Raw genomic sequence first — 19,933 nt, 5'->3', positions numbered from 1 at the left:
AGTTATGAATTTTTCTCTCACGTTCTGACTTCATTTTAAAAACACAAATTAAATTTTTTTTATATATTTTGTATCAAAACAATTCACCAAAAATTTATGATAATTCTTATGCCAATTTTTAATACATTTAAATAAATCCTACAAAGTTTTGAGGAATGTTTTAGGTTATTAATATCTTGATAAATGAATTGTTTTCCAATTATCCAAATTCCCTAAAGAGTGGCATGATTAAATGCCATTCCTTTGGAAACTTAAATTTCTAACTTTAACCATTATGTTAGCATCACAGAGAAGATTATTTTTCGAACAAATAATCTTCTTTGCTTGCCAAATTATAGAATTTTGTCTTGTCATTCTAAAGAACACTTTTCTAGTTTTTAACAGTTCATCATTCATGTTTTTATGTTCATGTTTTTATGTGCCCAGCTTTTATCAGTTTTTCTACTTTTGTTGCAGATATTGCATCTTCTCAAAAACTCACACGACCTATTGTTTCTGGGGCAGTTAATAAATTACTTCTTTTATTAGTGGTTGATATTCTTATGGTTTCGTAGCAAATGCAATTTGGTGACGTCCTGATTGCTTCCGATTAACACACTTCCAGCTTCACCCTCCTCTTTTACACCATTCCATACTATCGATAAAGAAATTTTAGTTTTTATGTTTATTCTGGCCGTTTTCATAAGTTTGGGCGTTTCTCGAAATAAAACGGGAAAAGCATAACGAGACGAGAAATGTTTCGGAAAAAAATAACGATACAGAGGAAAAAATTGTCCCGCAATAAAGTTATAAATCCAGACAATGATTTTGACTCGGAATTTAAAAATTTTGTCCTGGCTATTATTGTCTTGTCTCGTCTCGTCTCGAATAAAAAAATAACGAGAAGCAAATGCTTAGAAAATACCCTTTGAATCCCCAAAGTAAGAGAGCTTGGTATTTGTAGAACTGTATTCTTTTGATATAACATGAATTTATTATAAAACATAAATTTTCGGGGGCAGTTCTTAATATTTCTAATATTTAAATAAGCTACTGAATTACCTTAGAAACCTCCAACTTTGGTCAAAATTAAAAATAAATTAAATATCTTTAAAATAAATGTTTAAAGTCAATGACGTTTAGTGAGTTCTTTAACTTTTAAACTTAAATAATGTTATAAGTAGAAGACTGCATAACTAAATCCTAGAGCGGAAATAGAACGTTAGTTCTGTAAAGCTTTCTTTCAATTATTCAACCATGGTTTTTTGACAATGATATTTTTAGTGTGAGGTAATAATTGCATTTTATTTTGTATAACTAATACAGAAACACATTTTTCATTTTTTTCTAGAAACAACATTTTTTGTGCTACTTCTTACCTTCAAAATAAATAATTTAGTTTTTTCTTACATTATATATTTCTAAATTTAAATAGATATTTTAATTTCTTAAGTAGAAAAAATGTTAAAATCTCAACTACCTTCCACTCACTTTTATGGACTGCAATTGTTGTTTATACATCTTTTGTTTAGAAGTTTTTTTTACAGCTTCTGATTTTTTTGCCAGAAAATGAAGCTCTTTGTTTAACTTCCTTAATTTTTGTCTCTTACATAAAACTACATAAACAATCTCTTACACAAATCTCTTACACAAAGTAATACAGGGTGTTCAATAAGTAACGCACAATTTCATATGTCTGTTACTAATTAGCCGATGAGGATATTTCTAAAATTTTTTTTTTTTAAACATACATATGGAAGGAATATTTTGTTGTAGATTGTTATTTCTGAGAATGCAGTCATCAACAATATTTCTACGGAAAGCAGAATTTTCATCATCAAATGCTTTTATGAAAGTGGGGTGAAAGTGCAACAGCAGCACTACGAAAGTTTAAACAAACGCGTGGTTTATTAAAAGACCCATTCACCACACAGAGCATCAAAAGATTAGTTGATAAATTAGAAGAAACAGGCAGTGTTGTCGACCAACAGAAATTAGGTCACCCATGTATAGAATAAGAACGAACACTAGTTGTGATGGAACTACTGCATCGTATCGTTTTGGAGACAGTTTGCTGCTCCACTCAACAAATTTCAGATGATACTAAAACATCCATTGATCCTCCGCAAAAAGCTTTACATGTTTTCTTACAAGTTCACCATGCTACAAGAGTTGAAAGCAATAGACTTACCACTTCGATTCCATTTTGCTAATCTGCTGCCTCAAAACAAGAAACTTTTGGACTCTCTATATTGTGGACTGATGAATGCCATTTCTAAATCAATGGCAAAATAAATATAAAGAACTTCATTATATGTCTAAAGAAGAATTAATTAATTACATTGAGCAAGTAATAGCAAACAATTTACAAGAAAAAACAACTACAGCCATCGACAATTTGGTGGCCCGTTTGGAAACTGTTGTGCAAGAAAATGGAGGTCATTTCGAGCATCTATTATAAACTACATTTATAATAGTTTAGTTATGTTTTTGAAATAATTTTTACTGCAGTTTGATTATTTTTTTCTTTTTGCTTATGTTAAAATTGTGCATTACTTTTCAAACACCCTGTACTTACTTTTCAAACACCCTGTACTTACTTTTTAAACACCCTGTACTTACTTAATGGCTCATAAGCTTTAAGCCAAACTTTGCAAATAACCGTTATTAACCGTGATTAACCGCTACTATCTGTTTGTTTGTATTTATGGTAAAAACTTTACTTTGTAAATTTTCCATGAAAATGATCAGTCAGTCAATCGAAGTATGTTAGGAAAACAACATAAGTTGTTTTTTAAACAATGTTAAGTCACTTAGTCCTAATTAGAAGCCCTCTTGACAAATTCTTGACATCGTGTGTATATAAAATTTCAGATTCACAAAAGATGAAGCAAAGGTTCAACAAAAATAAAATACATTTCTTCCAAAATATATTTTTTTGTTTACTTATTACTTAAATTTTTGTGTTCAACTTTTCATTTGTCAGCTGAACAAACAAGTTCAACAGCACAATGCTTTATACTTTTTGAGACATAATTGAAAAGTATTTAAAGTCAAGAAGTAGAAGTCTCCTCTTTACGGAAATCAATAATCAAACCTGCTTTTTTAAAAAAAGTGTTATTTATTTAGTTGCTGGTGTTTAAGTGAAATTTCTTCAATTTTTATTGAATTGCGCAGGTGATTGTTTGTGTAGGTGCTCAATTAGTATTTTAAAAATTGGTTTCAAGACGTTGCTTACCGATTGCGTTTCTTATGTTTGTATAAAAGCAGGTTATGACAATATTAAATGAAATGCAGCTATAAATAAAGCTCAATTAGGTTTATCACTTAAGGAATATCATGTCTCTATTGGCAGTTTTTATCTGTTCAAGTCTTGTTACTCTATCGGTAGGATGGAACAAGCCTATGGAAAGTAAGTCCTTTATTTTTACTGTTGAGAAAGCTATTAAAAATAGACTTGGGTAAAATGGTTTGTTACCAAATAAAAAATGTAAAACTCAAGTTTTGTAAGCAATATTTTCTTTAGCGATCGGTCTTTACCAAGGAGATATACAATTGACACCTGAACAATGGGAAGCCGTTCAGAATAAGAGCAATCCGTTTGGTTCTATTAAAAATAGACGATGGCCGAACGGAAGAATACCGTATACTTTTGAAAGCTCTTTAGGTGAGAAATTTCGAGGATTTAATCTCGTTTTTGAAAAATGTGTTTCTCAAAAAAATAAACTTGTGTTTCTCAAAAGACCAATGTGTAAATGATAAACCAAATACTAAGCGAATTAAGTATAAAAATTAAGAATATTTTTAATGTGTCTATGTTTTTTTGCAAAACTTTTCAAGTTAGAAGTTACAAAAATGGTTATTTTTAAAGACAAGATTTACATTTTGAATAATTTTATGTATTAATTATTATGTTTACAGATAAGTAATGCTTTATTGATGTGTCAGTATTTCCACAGGACAGCAAGGCAGACAGGCAGTGAAGGAGGCAATCGAGGATTACCATAAGTACACGTGTTTAAAATTCGTCCCATGGAAAGGAGAAGAAAACTATTTATCTTTCTTTAGTGGCGAAGGGTAAGAAATATTTTAGCGAAAAATTTAACACCAAAGAATAATAGATTTAGAAACAAAATCCGATTCAAGTTCAGATCATGTTTTTTCTTAAATTATATTCAAAACGATTTGACAAAATTATTTTCTCAAACTTGGTTTAGTCCAAAGTTTTGCCCGTATCCGACGAAAGAAGTTTTTTAAGAAGTTTTTTAAGAAGTTTTTTTAAGAAGTTTTTTTAAGAAGTTTTTTAAGAAGTTTTTTATGAAGTTTTTTTAAGAAGTTTTTTATGAAGTTTTTTTAAGAAGTTTTTTAAGAAGTTTTTTCGATGATTCGAAGCGTGGAATTTTTGTTTGAGCAATGTTTGTTACTAAATTTGTTACAAATTTTTGTTATTTTTGGGATACCGTCAATTTTTTAAATTTCGTAAATGAAAAGAACTCAGAATACCTAAAATCTAATTTTAGATATGAAAAGGTGCATTAATTGATATGCGTTAACCTATTAACTGTATTCGACGGACATAACCGTCATCTATGCATGTCCATAACTTGAGTTTGACAGATATACCCGTAGAGATAGAATGTTATCTAAGTTTGTCTTAAAAACGTTTCTTTAATTACTCATGGGAAATCCAAACTAAATGTGAACCTTTATTCAAAAACAGTGTAGTTAGCAAATGAAAATAATTTTTTTAAGATGCAATTCGCCAGTCGGAATGTGGGATAAAAATCGAATTTCACTTGGTCAAGGCTGTTTGGACAAAGGAACCGCTCTTCATGAGATTGGACATAGTTTAGGTAAAAGTATATTTATCTCTCATAGTAATAGAGAAAGAGTCCCCTAAATGTAAGGAATACTTTCCTAACACTTTCTGAACATTACCTTAAAAGGTCTTGAACACGAGCAATGCCGTCCGGACCGTGATCAATATGTTACCGTCCATTACAACAACATCGATGGTCGTAAGTACTTTTTATTCTACTGTTAATTATGTTTTATTTTATAGCTACCATTAACAAAGCAAAAGAAAGAATCGAAAATAAAAAAAAAAGAAAGAAAGAAATTTAAAAGTTAACATTTTAAAACAATTTTGATAAAAAGTAATCCAAGTTAAATTTTCTTTGATGAAATCATCCAGATTAAGTCTTTAAGAAAAATAAAAAAAGTTTTTATTTTATTACGTTCCTTTAAATAGCGTGGGCGTATGCTTTCGATATCTCAAACAACGTTAACTCTCTTGGTACTGAATACGATCTCTTCTCAATGATGCATTATAGGTAGGTAAAAAATTAACTATGTGCGGCTGTTAAAATTTTAAAACCGCAAACTAATTAGTAAATTCCCATCATTTAGTTCGAATGCTTTCGCAAAACGAAACGTGAAAACAATAACCACTAAAGATCCATCAAAGCAAAGAATCATCGATAACTACGGCAGGATTTTCGGCTTAAGTAGTATTGATGTAAAGCAAATTAACAAAATGTATTCTTGCCCAGGAGGTATATATTTAACATAATTAAATTCATTTATTTCTGTTAATAGCACGTAAAAATTTCTCCTACCATATACTTTATTCTTAATGAAGTTATTTATTGTAGTTGTCCCAAATACGCCCGTACCAGGCGAATGTACCAAAGATATTGACTTGAGCTGTCGGTTTTGGACAAACCAAGGTTTTTGCACATCAGCAGATCTTTTTCAAAGAGCGAGAATGCATGAGATTTGTTGCAAATCTTGCAAAGGTGCTCATGATACTTATGATAACTTCAAAATTTTTAAAATGCTGTTTGACAGTTTAAAAATTTCTTTTTTCTTTTTCTTTTCTCTTTAGATAAATGTGGAAAATGCGGATTATAAACTTGATCTTATATCAGATGAATTCATACTGAAGTTAAATTAAAATCGTAAACTTGTAAAAAGATAAAGTTTTTGTTGCGTGAATAAACGTAATTATACTTAATTATGTACTTCAAAACAAAATTCTAATATATGCAAGACTTCATGTTTGACTGTCTGACTATTTTGTCATCTCTTAAATGTTTATTAAAGCTAAAAAAAAAAAAAAAGAAAAAAAAAAAAAATTACCATATATTTTTGTTAAGAAATTAATGTAATTTTTCTCGGAAAGAAAAGTTTCATGTTTAGAGCATGCGCAGTTTTTATGCATAGTTTGCATTTGCCGAAGTGTATATTATTCATTATCTTGACACACACACACCCCCCCCCTTCTTCCTCTTTTGGAAGTTCAAAGAACAACCCTTTAAGTAATTTCCGTGTTGATTTCTATGAAAAGACTTTTCAAAAGCTTCATCATAGAAAATGTAAAGAAAATCCTTTATTTAGTCATCTAGAGTATTATCCCAGCGCCTCACGCCCACCCTACCCCAACCTTTCCCTGTAGTTGTTAAGATAAACTTTATTAAATTTTATTGATCGTTTATACATGGTGTGAACAGCCAACCTTTTAGAATACAAAAAAGTTAACTTCCAAAATAAACTTGTCAACATATTATAACAATACTGTAAATACAAAAAATTGCATAAATATTTCCAGTATATATAGAAAAGTATATTTACACTGTAATAATAAAAACAGCGTATTGCATTTGCGTGTTATATACCTGTGCGTTGCATTGGTGCGTTAAAAATATTTGTCAATAAGTTACAATTTGATAGAAAACAGCTTTTTGAATAATTTACGGCTTTGATCAATTAAACATGTTCAGTTTGGGTTTTTGTTGTCGTTTTTGTTTTTCGGAAATTGAATATCCAATTTTATGAGTGACTGTGTCGACTCCAAGATAGGATCGAGATCTTCTTGGGTTACTATTGTGGACTAAATGCTTCAATTTTGTAGCTTCACTGTAATCCTCTATGTCGGATGGGTTAAAAACGCTGCGTCTTTTCATCATTCGAACTTCAGAACTTACTCCTGCGGAATAAATTTTTTTCTGAGTTGCAGAGTTGGGAATTTCGTTTATTGGTTGAAATTCGTCGTATCTTTTTTCCATATGTTTATCTAAAACTACGGTATCATAGACTTTATCGTACACTTTTTTTACGGCCTTTCGTGTGAAACTGTTTTGAATTGTCAAGCCATTTGTAAAAGTACAAATCACGAGTGTTATCATTAAAGAAAAAAACATGTTTTTCAGAAATTATCTCCAACGGATTTCTGTTTCCTAGACGTCAATAACCATCGAATGAATTTTAATATGATCTTTACTTGCAAAAAATAATATTTCACAGAATAAGCGCCTGATCATCTAACCTATTGATCACAGTTTATTTATTGCTGAAGTTTTGATCAGGGCTTCATTCTCATTAGGTGTGAATGCGTGCGCTTGATCCAGCTACAGACAGAAAACGCGCAGCAAGAACATTTACATATAAAAATTGTTTTAAAAAATATACAATTAAACCGAATAAAGAATTAAAACTTGCAAAGTGTGTGGAAGCAAAAGAAACTTTTAACCATAAGTTCTCTTGTATGGAGATGTCCGGTAGAACAAAAAAATAAATAAATAAAAATGAGTTATCGTTGGTTATCCACAATATTCATAAAAAAAAAATCTTTTATTAAAAATCTTTAAACAAAGAAAATTAAAAACTAAACTTTCTTTTAGTATCTTTAAAACTTTCAATGAGTTGTGAATCAGCTTTTAAAAAGCTGATAACAGAGATGCCATCTTTTTGCGTCAGCAATTCGAAATATTCTTTAAACTCATCTTTGGTATATATAACTCATCTTTGAGTTGAAAAACTAAAATAATTAAGACACCATGTTTAACTTTAAAAACTCATTAACAGACAGCAGATTCAAAATTACTCACCAAAAAAAAACAACATTATTCATTTCAAAAATCAACCAAAGAATTGCGGGCTTTATAAAAACTTTACAAAAATGTGCAGCTATTACTCAAAAATCGGCTGCTATAAAGCACCAAACGTCACGTTTGTTCCCCTTACCTCTCTCAATCAGAAGCAAAAGAAAACACCTAAGTAAATTAACAAACCTTAAAGATCTTAAGGGAATATTTTTCAAGATTTTGTTTTCCGATGTTTTGATATGAGATTACTGGGAAAGAGTTCAGTAACACTTCAGAGAAATTCATGGATGTTAGCTTTTAAACAGCAGTTTTATTGATTATGAAATTCGGTAAGTAAGAGCTCTACATCATCAACTTTAGTAGATTTAAGGAACAATGTTTATTTAACTTGTCTGCGTTTAATGAAAGTTTGTTACTTTTAAACCACTTAGTTACCTTGACTAAATATTCGATGACTATTTTAAAGATTTTCACATCTTATGAGAATAGTATAGATTAGAGTGATTTGCAGAAAAAATGAAGTTCAGGAAAATTAATGTTAGGTATAAGTATAGTTTCTAATTAAAAAAAAAAAAAATTTTTTGCCACTTGTCAATTTTGTATGAAAAATACGGATTTGAAAAGGACTCCTAAACTAAAAAAAAAAGTTTCGAAAAGAAACGTTTTATCGAAAAGAAACATTTTATCGAAAATATACGTTTTATCGAAAAAAAAACGTTTTATAAAGTGGCGCTGTTTTACATTTTGTCGATGTGTTGTCAGTTGTCGATGTGGCTGACCAAAAATCTGCGAAATTGTTGTTGCGAACTTTCTGCACTTTTTTTGTAGTACGAGGCGGAGTACCATCCTGGGTACACATATAATTCCTATGAGGTTAGTTTACCTTCAGCCATAGAATAACTTTGTACCATAGGACTTTGCAGTAACTTCAGCAATGGCATAACTTTGTAAAGGTGTTTTGAGATCATTGCAAATAAGTTAAGCTTTGAGTTAAGCAAATTTGTCAATCATATTGAGTCGGTAATCCTACATATCTAATTTTTTTTGAACAAAAATGCGGAATATACTTTCTAGATAAAATTTTTGCTCTTACATATCCGTCTCTTCTCTCCAAACGATACTGCTGCATGCTGATATTGCTGCTTCTGTAACTAATTTAACATGTCTTTCTGCACTCTGAAATTTGGCGTGGGAAGTCATCTGGTATCAATTTTTTGCACATTTTGTATTTTTTAATTTTTACATTTTTGATTAAATTATTACTTAAATCTTTCAAAAGTCGGTGGAAGTTGGTGGAAGGTCAGTGGAAGTAAATGGAAGGTTGTTGAAAGGTCCTTGGAAGTTCTTCCCAACAAACAAGGTTATGGCAATCGACTGCATCAACGTTTAGAAGAGAAGTTTTTCGAATTTCCTTACTTTTGTAGAATTCGCAACAAGGAACAACAGGGGACTGCCTTGCAAGTTTAACTCTTCTGGCTCCCAGTTCTCTAACTTCTATCGATCATCAACCAACATTGATGCTAAGATATTTTCTGGATGACTGAAAAACGGGTTTCTCTGAATACATTTATCAACTATAAGTCGATCACTTTCAGAAAGAAAACGGGAGAACTGAATTAGGTGCCACAAATGTTTTGCTCACATGTAGCATTGAGACTTCAACTTTATAAAGAACCACACTAGAGCATATACTCGAATAATGTAATCAGTAAGTATCACAAGCTCCGTAGATGGAAGAGTGGTTCCAACATATAAACGAAAGATTCGGTTTGCTGTTGCCAGCCAATTGAGAATGAACCAATGGGCCAGGTTCTTTTTTTGCAAGTCTTTCTGTCACCTTTCTGTCATCTAATTCTATTGCTTTGCACATTCTATAAAGTTAATGTTGATCTTTGCTAATATTATTCGTCAAAACCTCATGGAAAACATCCAGTAAGTTATTCTGCCTTGTATCAAATTTTACAATTGACAATTTGTAACACTTGCTGGTGCTTTCCAAATGTTGCCACTGAATTCAGTAGGTCCAGAAGTGGTGCCATCTAAATGCAATACTAAATGCCTCAATGGTAGTTCATTAAAATGGAACATTCACACTAACCATTGAATTGGACGCCCCAAATGCAGTTCCATTAATCATATTACACCTTTGTTCACGCCAGCATTTACGTAGTTCCATCAGCGCCAAAAGCTAACACATTATCAAGTAACGTTTTGTTTTCGTCGAAAAAATTTATAATAGCGTCATTGATATTTGCAGATGATGCAGTTGATAGAGAAACATGACCAAAAAAAATGGATTGAGGTTCAGCTATTAGAGCGATATGCTCCTCAGTGTTCATATTCATAAAGACAAAGAAATTTAATGTGTTCATATTCATAAAGATAAAAAAAAATTTATTACTTAAAATAAAGGTTTGTACAAATTATTGAAACACCTTTTATTTATAGAAGCGTCATTATTAAGCCCTAAATTACACGCTGTAACAACTTTGAAAAATAAGAAAGTACAGATATGGGTCTATAATACCAGACAATTGACTCCTCAGCAGTCTTCCTGGGGCAGTTAGTAGTTAGAGTAGATTTGTCCATAAAAGTATCAAATGGTTTGAGATATAAAAAAGACGAAGATCTTAAAGGAACTTTGAAGCTATGTTTGTGCATAATGTAACAAAGCTGACCATTCATTAAAAAGAAATCCTCTGATGACGTGTTTTCATGTTTCATTCCATATTTTCATGTGTTACTTGATATTTTCATTTTTTATCCATGTTTTATTGAATTACTTTTATTTTATTCAATCAATTTTAATAATGTGGCTTTTTTGAGTAATTTTTTATTCTTTTAAACGGGTTTTTACAGTTTTTGTAGGTCATTTTTTTTTTTTTTTTTTTTTTTTATTTTAGTTTACATTATTTACATGTCGTGATTTACATGTAATATAAATATATAAACTTAGAATCTGGAAGAAGATCATATTGATCTTGTCGCCAGAACCATATAAAAAATTACAATATAATTACAATATAACTTTTAGACCATATAATACAGTTTATAACAAAATATTATTCAAAAGATTTGAAAAATAGTTAGAATAGCATCTCAAAAATATTTCAATATATTATCCGTTGAAAAAATAATATTCTTTAACTTATTTTTAAAAACAGGAAAAGAGATAGATGAATTTAAATTAGGCTGGACAATTTTATTCCAGAGATAAGGTGCTCGATAATCTTTACAAAACTGTTTAAGCTTTGTTTGACAAAAGGGTTCTTTTAAATAGTTTTTATTTCGCAAACTATATTTATTCTTTACTTTAAAGGTAAATAGATCTTTAAAAACATTTAATAAATGGTTGTTCACACAACAAAACGTAAAACATAAAGTATTATACAAGTTTAGTTCATAAACGTTTAATACATTCATATCTTTGAATAAAGATTTTGTGTTTGAAAAACGATTTAAAAAATATATTACTCGCATTGCATGTTTGTGATGGGGGTAAAGACGTTGCAACTTACTTTTACCTGTACTTCCCCAGGCAATATTTGCATAGCTTATATAGCTATGAATAAATGAGTAGTATAGTTGTTTTTAATTATTTTTATTTAAATAATTTTTGGCCTTATAGAGGATTCCAATACTTTTTGCAACTTTAGTTGATATATAATTAATATAAGTTTTCCATGTCATATTTTCGTCAAGATAAATACCTAGGAACTTTAAAGCGGAATCTTTTTTTATTTCTACTTCATCAATATAAAGTTTAGGTAAATTATTAGGTAAAAAACGTTTTTTTGTTGAGGAGTGGAAAAGGATCCACTTTGTTTTGTTTTGCTTTATGCTTAAGAAGTTTCTCGTAGAGTTTCTTTCCTTTTCTCTGAAGATTTGAGTTAATCTTAAGTCTTTGGATGCGCTGTGAAAGGATTTGCTTTTTTTTTTTTTTTTTACATCTTTTTAATTAAAACTTGATATATATTTTTTGCAGAAAAGTGTGATAAATATACCGTTAACCTCATTTGATTGCAACAATCAATATAATTTGATATGATCAACAAAAACTTTTTAAAGATTTCGAAAATATAATGGGGAATCCCCGTGATTTGTCGGAACCAGATCATAGATTTTTAGGGAGCATTTAGAGTCTAGTTATAGAGGAGAGGTGGGTACCCCCGGACACTTAAGAACAATAGAGATATTACCTATATGCAAACGGAAGATAAAGTGAAAAAAAACATTTTGATGAAAGTAGAAGCATTTATTGAATTAAAAACAAATAAACAATCATATTGTACTTAACAAAATTACAAAACTTAAAATAAATTTTACAAGAAAATCAAAAACTTTCAAAATTAGAGGGTAGCCCGGAACACAATCTTTATACATAATTTCAATTTTTTTTTTTTTTTACCAATGGGCACATATTTTATTCATAATTTAAATTAGATAGTGCCACACAAACATCCCATTGATAATAATCTATGGTTTTAATAATTTTAACACTATTTTTTTGCCAAATCCCTCAGGATTATGGGAATTTTTTCAGATTCAGGGTAGGGGGACTATAAAATTCATAAATATGCGAAACATTAAGTTTAATCTTTGTCAAATGTAACGAAATCTGTGTCCAAAATTGTAAGAATTATGTTTTTAACAGTTTTTGATCTTACTTTTTTCTTTAAAAAAATCCCTATTCAGTTTTCTGTTCGACAAGATTGGGATATTATTTGGTTAGCCATTTACTAATTAAAAACAAATTGAAAAACCGTGAGCTTGAAATTTTGTTGTTTATTAGTGAATGCCGCTTTCTAAATAAAGTTAACTAAGTAAATTAAAAAAATGACGAATAGGGCTGTCCAGAAATTATTACACAACCCAGAACATAGCCTAGTGAAGTTTTTCCCATTATACTATCAATTCTTTATTGAAAAACATTTTTTACAGATTTATTTTAAGTCTTCTAGGGGTTGCTCAAAGCTCTTGAACATTTTAACTAAAATATAACAGAAAATGTATTAAAACGCTATCTTACTTTTGTTCTTACTTGGTCTTACTCAATTAAATTTATTAAAGTAATTATGGAAATTGTTATTTTTTATATAGTAGTAATATGATGCACAACTTGTGCATGTTTGTTTATTTTCTACATATATTTCTGGAAAATAATTCAATATTTTCATAGTTTTTAATGTCTAAAATGAGGAAAAATGTCGAAATTGTCACTTCAAGTTAGTAAGTTCAAGTTATTACTTTCAAATGTTTAGTGTTTTTTTGTCAAAACTTGGAAACAGCTTCCGATGTTGTTCCACACCTTGCAATAGCCATGCTCTCTGTTGTTCATTTGTTGTTATTATTGTTGCAAAATCTGAGATTAGTTTGACGCCTCGTTCGGCAGCATCGTTGACAACTTTTACTGTTCGAACAAACTTTTCAGCAACTTGGAAGTCTTCATCTGCTGCCCATTGATTCACTGGTTTAGCAAGCCAATCTCTTCTGATGTTGAGATTCTGGAACAACAGTTGTGGTCCTAACAGACTCTTCAATGTTGTGTTGCGTTTGATTTGTCTGAAGATTGGTTTACCCATTCGGAAGTTTTCAGGCACTGCTATTGTCCAAAATTTGTTTGCTATTTCTTGCTTAACATGGTCACTCATTTTAGGATGATGACTAAATAAAGAAAAAGGAACAACTTCTTCAGTGAGGTACAATCGATGGTTGTTTAGTTTGGCTACCACAACATCTGCAATTTCTCTGTCTACATTGCGGAAATCCATCATGTCATTTACGGGAGCATCGGCTCCAATACTGGCTTGCATCCATGCTGAGGTGTAAAAAAGAGCCAAGAATCTGTTTATACGTTCCAGTTTAATCACAGTTTCCTTGTCGTATTTCATTGCTTTTGAAAACATGAACATCTTCCCAGCATATATGTTGCAAGCCATCCAACGAGCCTGATGTATGGCTCCAGGTTTGAGGAAATGGGTACCACGAGGTGGTGTTTCACCCAGAACAATAAGATTATTTTCTGCGCACTCTCGGTAGTCATCCCGAGGAAATACAGATGATTCCTTGCTATTGAGCAGCATTTTTAAATTTTCAATGACTCGTTCTTTAACTTCCAACAACCATGGATTTTCAATTTTCAGCAACTGGATAGGTGATTGCTTATCGAGACCTGACCATGCCTCTTTGAAGGTAGCAAACATTTTGTTTTCTGGTGCTCTGATTTCACCAAACAGTGATTTCCAAACAGCGCTAGCTACAAGTTCAAGGATATGGTGACGACAAGCAAGATAAAATGGCTTTTTATCAACAAGTTCTTCGGTAAGTTTAGCTGCACCCTTATGGACCCCACTGTTGCTTGCTGTAGTATCAAATACCAAAGTGACAACTGATTCTTTTAATCCCCATGCTTCTAAGAGATCATATGAGGCATCAGCTTGAGTTTGTCTTTTAGAATCTCCTAGTTGTGGCACACCCAGCAATTTTCCCGATGAAAATTCTGGTGAACCTGACAGAAGAATTGCTAGACGTTCAAACTTATCACCAAGAGAGTCCTGCAGTAACTTTCCATCCCAGTGCATGGCAGCAAATTGAGGTGGTTTTTCCTTTATTTTCTCCATTATGTTTTCTGCAATGTGCTGTCTGTTTGACATTCGCTTTCGACGCGTAGTTGAACGGGATACATCGAAGTCGTCTAGATTGCCACCCGCTGCTTTTATTATAGCTGAAACTATCATTGTAGTTTGATTGTCGGACAACTTTAACCGATCGGCTGCTGTCGTTAACTCGTCACATTCCTTAATTTTTCTGGGAACTTGAAGTGTAACAAATTCTTGAAACTCTATTTTTTCAATAATGTGATCTAGCTCAAAATCCGGATCAATTTCCGTACAACCAACTTGTGCATCATCCTCGGACTCTTCAAAAAATTCATTTCCTTCTAGCTCTGCAGCTGCTCTTTTCTCTAGTCTTTCTGTTTCTTTTTCTTGTCGTTGTTGCTGCTGTTCAATTCTGATCAGAAACTGTAAAGCCTTTGCTTCAAAAATTTTATCCTGGCCATTCATACTAGAATTTCTTTCATGTTTCTGATCAAGATAAAACGCAATGTTATCATCTTTGTGTTTCTGAGATAGAAGTCTAGATTTTCTTATGTCATCAATTGCATCTGGAGCACCAATGTCGAAAAGCATATCAAGCTCTGAGATGAAGTTTTCTCGTTTGTTACCAGGGTCGGTGGCACGACTTCTATTTTTTTTTAAACTGGTCCATTCATTCCATAATCCAAGAACATCAAACATACAGTTTTGTCTTACTTTGGTTTTGATGCGAGCCATGTGCCAAAAATCTGCAACACTGTCTGCAGCGATGTAAGAAATTTCTTCATTCTTAACACTGTTACCAACGCTATCAGGATCATGTCTCAGATATAAAACATACTTCATCACCTGTCTGCGTGTAGGTAACTTTGCTCCTGTAATTGATGAACATGGCTGACCAATCAACCAAAAATTTGTACTAGTTCTAGTGGTAGATTTTGAAGATGACGGAGTTGCGGGAACACTCGAAGGTAATGGCGAAGACGGTATAATTGGGTTTGTCACTTTTAATTCTTTTCCACTCCTAGTCAACATTTTCTATTTTTTCTAAACAAAAATGCAAAATTGTATGTACCCAATCATAGCATGCAGGTAAAATAAATAACTATTATAACAAAAACATTATTTCCTATGTGTTTTAGAAAATGACATACAATTTGTTTGATTTGGGTCAAATTTGGGTCAAAATTGGGTTAAAATTGTGTAAAATTTTTAAAAAAATACTCACAATAACTTAAATAATCATCAACTTATCAATTGGCATCCATAACTTAATTAATCAATAACTTAAATTGATCAATTTCAACATTTTTCGACAGTTTTACTAAAAATAACATAGCGTTTTTGTACATTTTCTGTTAAAATTTACTTAAAATGTTCAAGAGCTTTGAGCAACCCCTAGAAGACTTTAAATAAATCTGTAAAAAATGTTTTTCAATAAAGCATTGATAGTATAATGGGAAAAACTTCACTAGGCTATGTTCTGGGTTGTGTAATAATTTCTGGACAGCCCTAATGACGAAACACAATATTCAAGTTGAATGTAGCCCCAGGCATAAACATAAATCCTTCACTTATAAAATCATACTTCATCACTCCATTAATTTCTTTAGGTGAAAAGTTGCAAATTCTCTTTACGTGAAAAGTGTGTATATTTTCATTGTGAAAAGTTGTCTGGAGCTACCTTCCAAACACATGTCCAGTACAACCCGACCATACCTCATTTACAAATAACTGTTTCAGTAAAAATATTTAATGAATGGCAAAAAAAAAATTTTTTAGTAAGTATTGTAAATTAAATTTGATCACAAATTTATAAAAAAAGTATAAATAAAAGTTAGGTAGAGAATAAGAAAATCAAATATGATGATGACGTAGTTCTTCTGATGGTACTAAACAATATTTCACATGCCACAGCTTTGTTAAACGTAGGGTTAGGACTATTGTAATTGTAATTAAAACAATAACAGTAACAATAGTTATTGTTATTGTATTAACTTAATTTAGAAACAATAACAATACTTGTGATTTACAACTATTGTAATTCTGTAATACAATAACAATAAATATTGTATTGCAATTCATCTTTATAAAACAATAACAATATCTGAAAAAAAAATGTATTGTAATGACCAACTACAATAACAATAAATATTGTATTGCAATTCATCTTTATAAAACAATAACAATATCTGAAAAAAAAATGTATTGTAATGACCCACTACAATAACAATAAATATTGTATTGTAATTCGTCTTTGTCATACTATAACAATATATTGTTATTGTAATAAAAAAAATCATTTTATTGTCAAAACTTAATGTTTTAATAGTCTAGTTGCCGAATATATACCCTTGTAACCTGGAAATAGGGTACAACTAATATTTAATGATTGATTCTATTTTACTGAAACATAATGGGAGGGGGAAGGGGTGCCAGAATGGTACATTGGGCAAATTTAAATATTGAAAATCAAAGTTAACGGGATCAAAAAAAAGGAAATCATCATTTTTCTGCAAATCAAAGGGGTTCGGCAGACCTAAGACAGCGATTCAACATAAAATACGTCCTGATATAGGTAAAATAGATAATAAAAATGAAGTGAATAGTTTTCTTTAAGTTTAAAAATTACAGAATATTTTACAATAATTGGCCGGGTGAATAAAAATGAGCAATTGCTTTTACTCAGTAATTGCTCAATTTTACGTGAATAAAAACTTAAGAAAAGTTGTTGAAGTTTTTATTCACGTAAAGCTGACCAATTACTGAGTAAAAGCAATTGCTCATTTTTATTCACCCGGCCCAATAAACTACAGAATGCTCGTCAAATTGCCCACAAATGCAAAGTCCAGTTACTTTCGCGTTCGGCGCGTATAAATATTTCCAGTGGATACAGAACGTAAAAAAGACACCTTTTAAAATCTTTTGAACGATTTGGACGTCTTTTCAACGTTCAAAAGACATCTTCTTTAGGTCCCGTGCCTACTGGGATAACACAATGAAAACTGGCTTTATTAAACAGTCGATGCAATGTTTTGATGCTCTACTATTACTTGCTGTTTTTTTTCGGATGAATATTTAAAGAATCAAAATCACTTATGTCTTTAGAGAACAAAAGTGAAATTAGTTCTTCCACGATCATACGTAATACTCTAATACTGTGTGGAAACGTCTTTCCAGCCAACATAGCTCCAACACCTGCAATCGCAATTTTCAATACACCTTCCAGAACATGACATTAATGTACAAACACAATTAACAATTGCTGGATGTTGTTCAAATGCTTTAGCTACTAGCTTTTCCTGAAGAACTGAGAACCACCATAGCATTACCAACGTAGTCAAAAAGATCAAAAATTAAATTTCTGCGGCTTTTTGTCTGCAAACAAAATAAATTAAAAACTACACTCTTTTTATTTGGTACGGATTAATTATCAAAAGAACATTTGCGAACGTATGCCTTACGTAATAATACCAATGAAATACCACAATGAGCGGAAACTAAAAACCTTATTGCTACGAAATTATCCTGAATTAGCAATTTAAAATTCGGGAAATTTCTAATAAAACTATTTATAAGTAAAGTCTTGTATTGTAAAAAGAGTATACCAAAACTTATATAGAATTTCATTAATTATATTAGTTGTAATTTATATAATATATTATTAACTAAAATCTTCTAAAATATTTTGTGGTTCATTCTCGGGTACAACCGATTTTACCCGATTCAAAAAATTTTTTATGTTAAATTGCTAACTACTTAGTATTTACACAATAAACGTTTAATTAACTAAAATTATAAACTTTGATAAGTCTAAAATTGTATTTTAACTTTAATTTTAGACTGCCTAATTCTTTCCAGTCGACTAGTACAAATTAGGTTTTTTATTGTTTTATAGTCATGGTTTTTTATTACGTAATAAATAATTCTTCCGCGGAAGAATTGACACAGTCCGTGTCCAGGCAATGTTAAAGCGTGTCAATATAAAAGCGTGACAAGTTAAACTTTCTGAGTTGCCTAAGTCAAAAGAAAATTTTAATTTTTGAAAGGTTCTTAATCAAATGCAGTAAAAAGGTTAGTTTTATGATTGCAGGTCAAATGGAGGCCACTGCAGCGCACTTGAAACAAAAAAATTTGTTTAAAGGACCACTCCATAAAATTCAAAGCTTAGTCAAGACACGCTGGAATAGTATGTTTTTTGCTTGAAGTCAATTTTAGATGCGAAGCCTATTCTTTTGTACATACAAAGAAAAGGAAAGAAAAATGAATTCCCTGTCAAGCAGAATACCTGGTGGAGAGAAATTCCTGATGAATCCATTTTTGAAATCTGGCAGAAAGTTTTGCCCTTGATGAAAAGGCTTAAAGGCGCAATCAACACCTTGTCTGTTGAAGACAAGCCATCAATTCATGAAGTCATTCCCGTAGTGTTCAACTTGCACAAAATCTTCTCTGACAGCATGACAGAAGAAAACACAGAAGATGTGAAGAACTACTGTGCAGCTGTTTTGTCTAAGATGAAGAAAAGTTTAAGAATCATGGCTGCGATGAGAAAGCTTTTGCTGAAGCCAACTTTTTAGATTCACGTTACCGTGGTGTGGTTCTACGTCGATTCTCCCTGGCATTATTCGAAAAGGTCAAACGAGAAATTATCAATGAACATTCTTCCTACGAAGAATGGACCTCTGCAACACGCCCAGAGGTTTTTTAGATGGTTTCCCGTAAAAACGATCCCCTTTATGAAGCCTGCAGAGATGAAGAAAAAGCAACAGACCAATGGTTGGAGCTGAAGAGAAACCTCTTATTTTAATGGAGTGGGAAGCTTTTTCAAAAGTCAAAATGCCAAAAGATACTGATGTCCTTTGCTGGTGGAAACAAAATGAATTTTGATTTCCACTTTTGTCTACAGCTGCTCGTGCTGTGCTCTCCGTCCTAGCATCTTCTGCAGCATCAAAACAAGTTTTCTCAGAGGCACAAAATATTGTAACTCTACTACGAAGTCGTTTGGACCCAACTAATGTGGCTCGTCTGGTGTATATACATCAAAACAGCAGCAAAGTCATAATTCAGTGGGATTTACAACTTTAATCAGGTAAATGCAGTTTGTTAGAGGGTTTGTTGGTTGCTGTAACAAATTTATCTTTTTTAATTCTTTCAACTTGATTTTTGATTTTACTTTAATTTGAAAAATTTAAATTAAAAAAATTTAATTAAAAATAAATAAATTATAAAACTGTCAAAATGCTAACTTTTAATTTAACTGACTAAAACTGTTAGGAAATATCATATTTTGATACAAAGTATCAAGAAGAGTAAAAATGCTGAAATAATGTTATTCAGGTCAACTTGAAGGTCCATCTAAGTCTGATCATGAACAGTTCCGTGTCTGCTGCCTCCTCGAGCAGAACCTCAACTTCAGTTAAGCGCAATGCATCTCATAGCCAATTTGAAGAGATTGATTTAGAAGATGATGAA

At 31.2% G+C, this 19,933-nt stretch overlaps 1 protein-coding gene and 1 pseudogene across 1 annotated transcript; both read left to right on the top strand.

Moving 5' to 3' along the window:
* Window positions 1-3,216: 3,216 nt before the first annotated feature.
* LOC145194436 (hatching enzyme 1.2-like) lies at window positions 3,217-6,045 on the top strand. Its single transcript, XM_090069621.1, has 9 exons — window positions 3,217-3,391; window positions 3,506-3,646; window positions 3,939-4,056; window positions 4,732-4,832; window positions 4,926-4,997; window positions 5,231-5,312; window positions 5,389-5,534; window positions 5,634-5,777; window positions 5,867-6,045. Exons 1-9 carry the CDS (start codon window positions 3,319-3,321, stop codon window positions 5,890-5,892), a joined length of 903 nt encoding a protein of 300 aa, XP_089925747.1. The 5' UTR covers window positions 3,217-3,318; the 3' UTR covers window positions 5,893-6,045.
* A 9,502-nt stretch (window positions 6,046-15,547) lies between these two features.
* LOC149881055 (uncharacterized) lies at window positions 15,548-19,621 on the top strand (annotated as a pseudogene).
* Window positions 19,622-19,933: the final 312 nt, after the last annotated feature.

This window comes from Hydra viridissima, unplaced genomic scaffold (assembly GCF_058129835.1).
Source record: "Hydra viridissima isolate aposymbiotic clone 2 unplaced genomic scaffold, HvirCarnegie_v1 scaffold_12, whole genome shotgun sequence".
Taxonomy (NCBI): Eukaryota; Metazoa; Cnidaria; class Hydrozoa; order Anthoathecata; family Hydridae; genus Hydra; species Hydra viridissima.
This window is presented reverse-complemented; position numbering and strand designations above follow the sequence as displayed.

Coding starts and splice junctions, on each gene's coding strand:
- LOC145194436 (XM_090069621.1), top strand. CDS start 3,319: ATGTCTCTATTGGCAGTTTTTATCTGTTCAAGTCTTGTTACTCTATCG. Junction 5,535..5,633: donor AATGTATTCTTGCCCAGGAG/GTATATATTTAA, acceptor TATTTATTGTAG/TTGTCCCAAATACGCCCGTA. Junction 5,778..5,866: donor TTGTTGCAAATCTTGCAAAG/GTGCTCATGATA, acceptor TTTTCTCTTTAG/ATAAATGTGGAAAATGCGGA.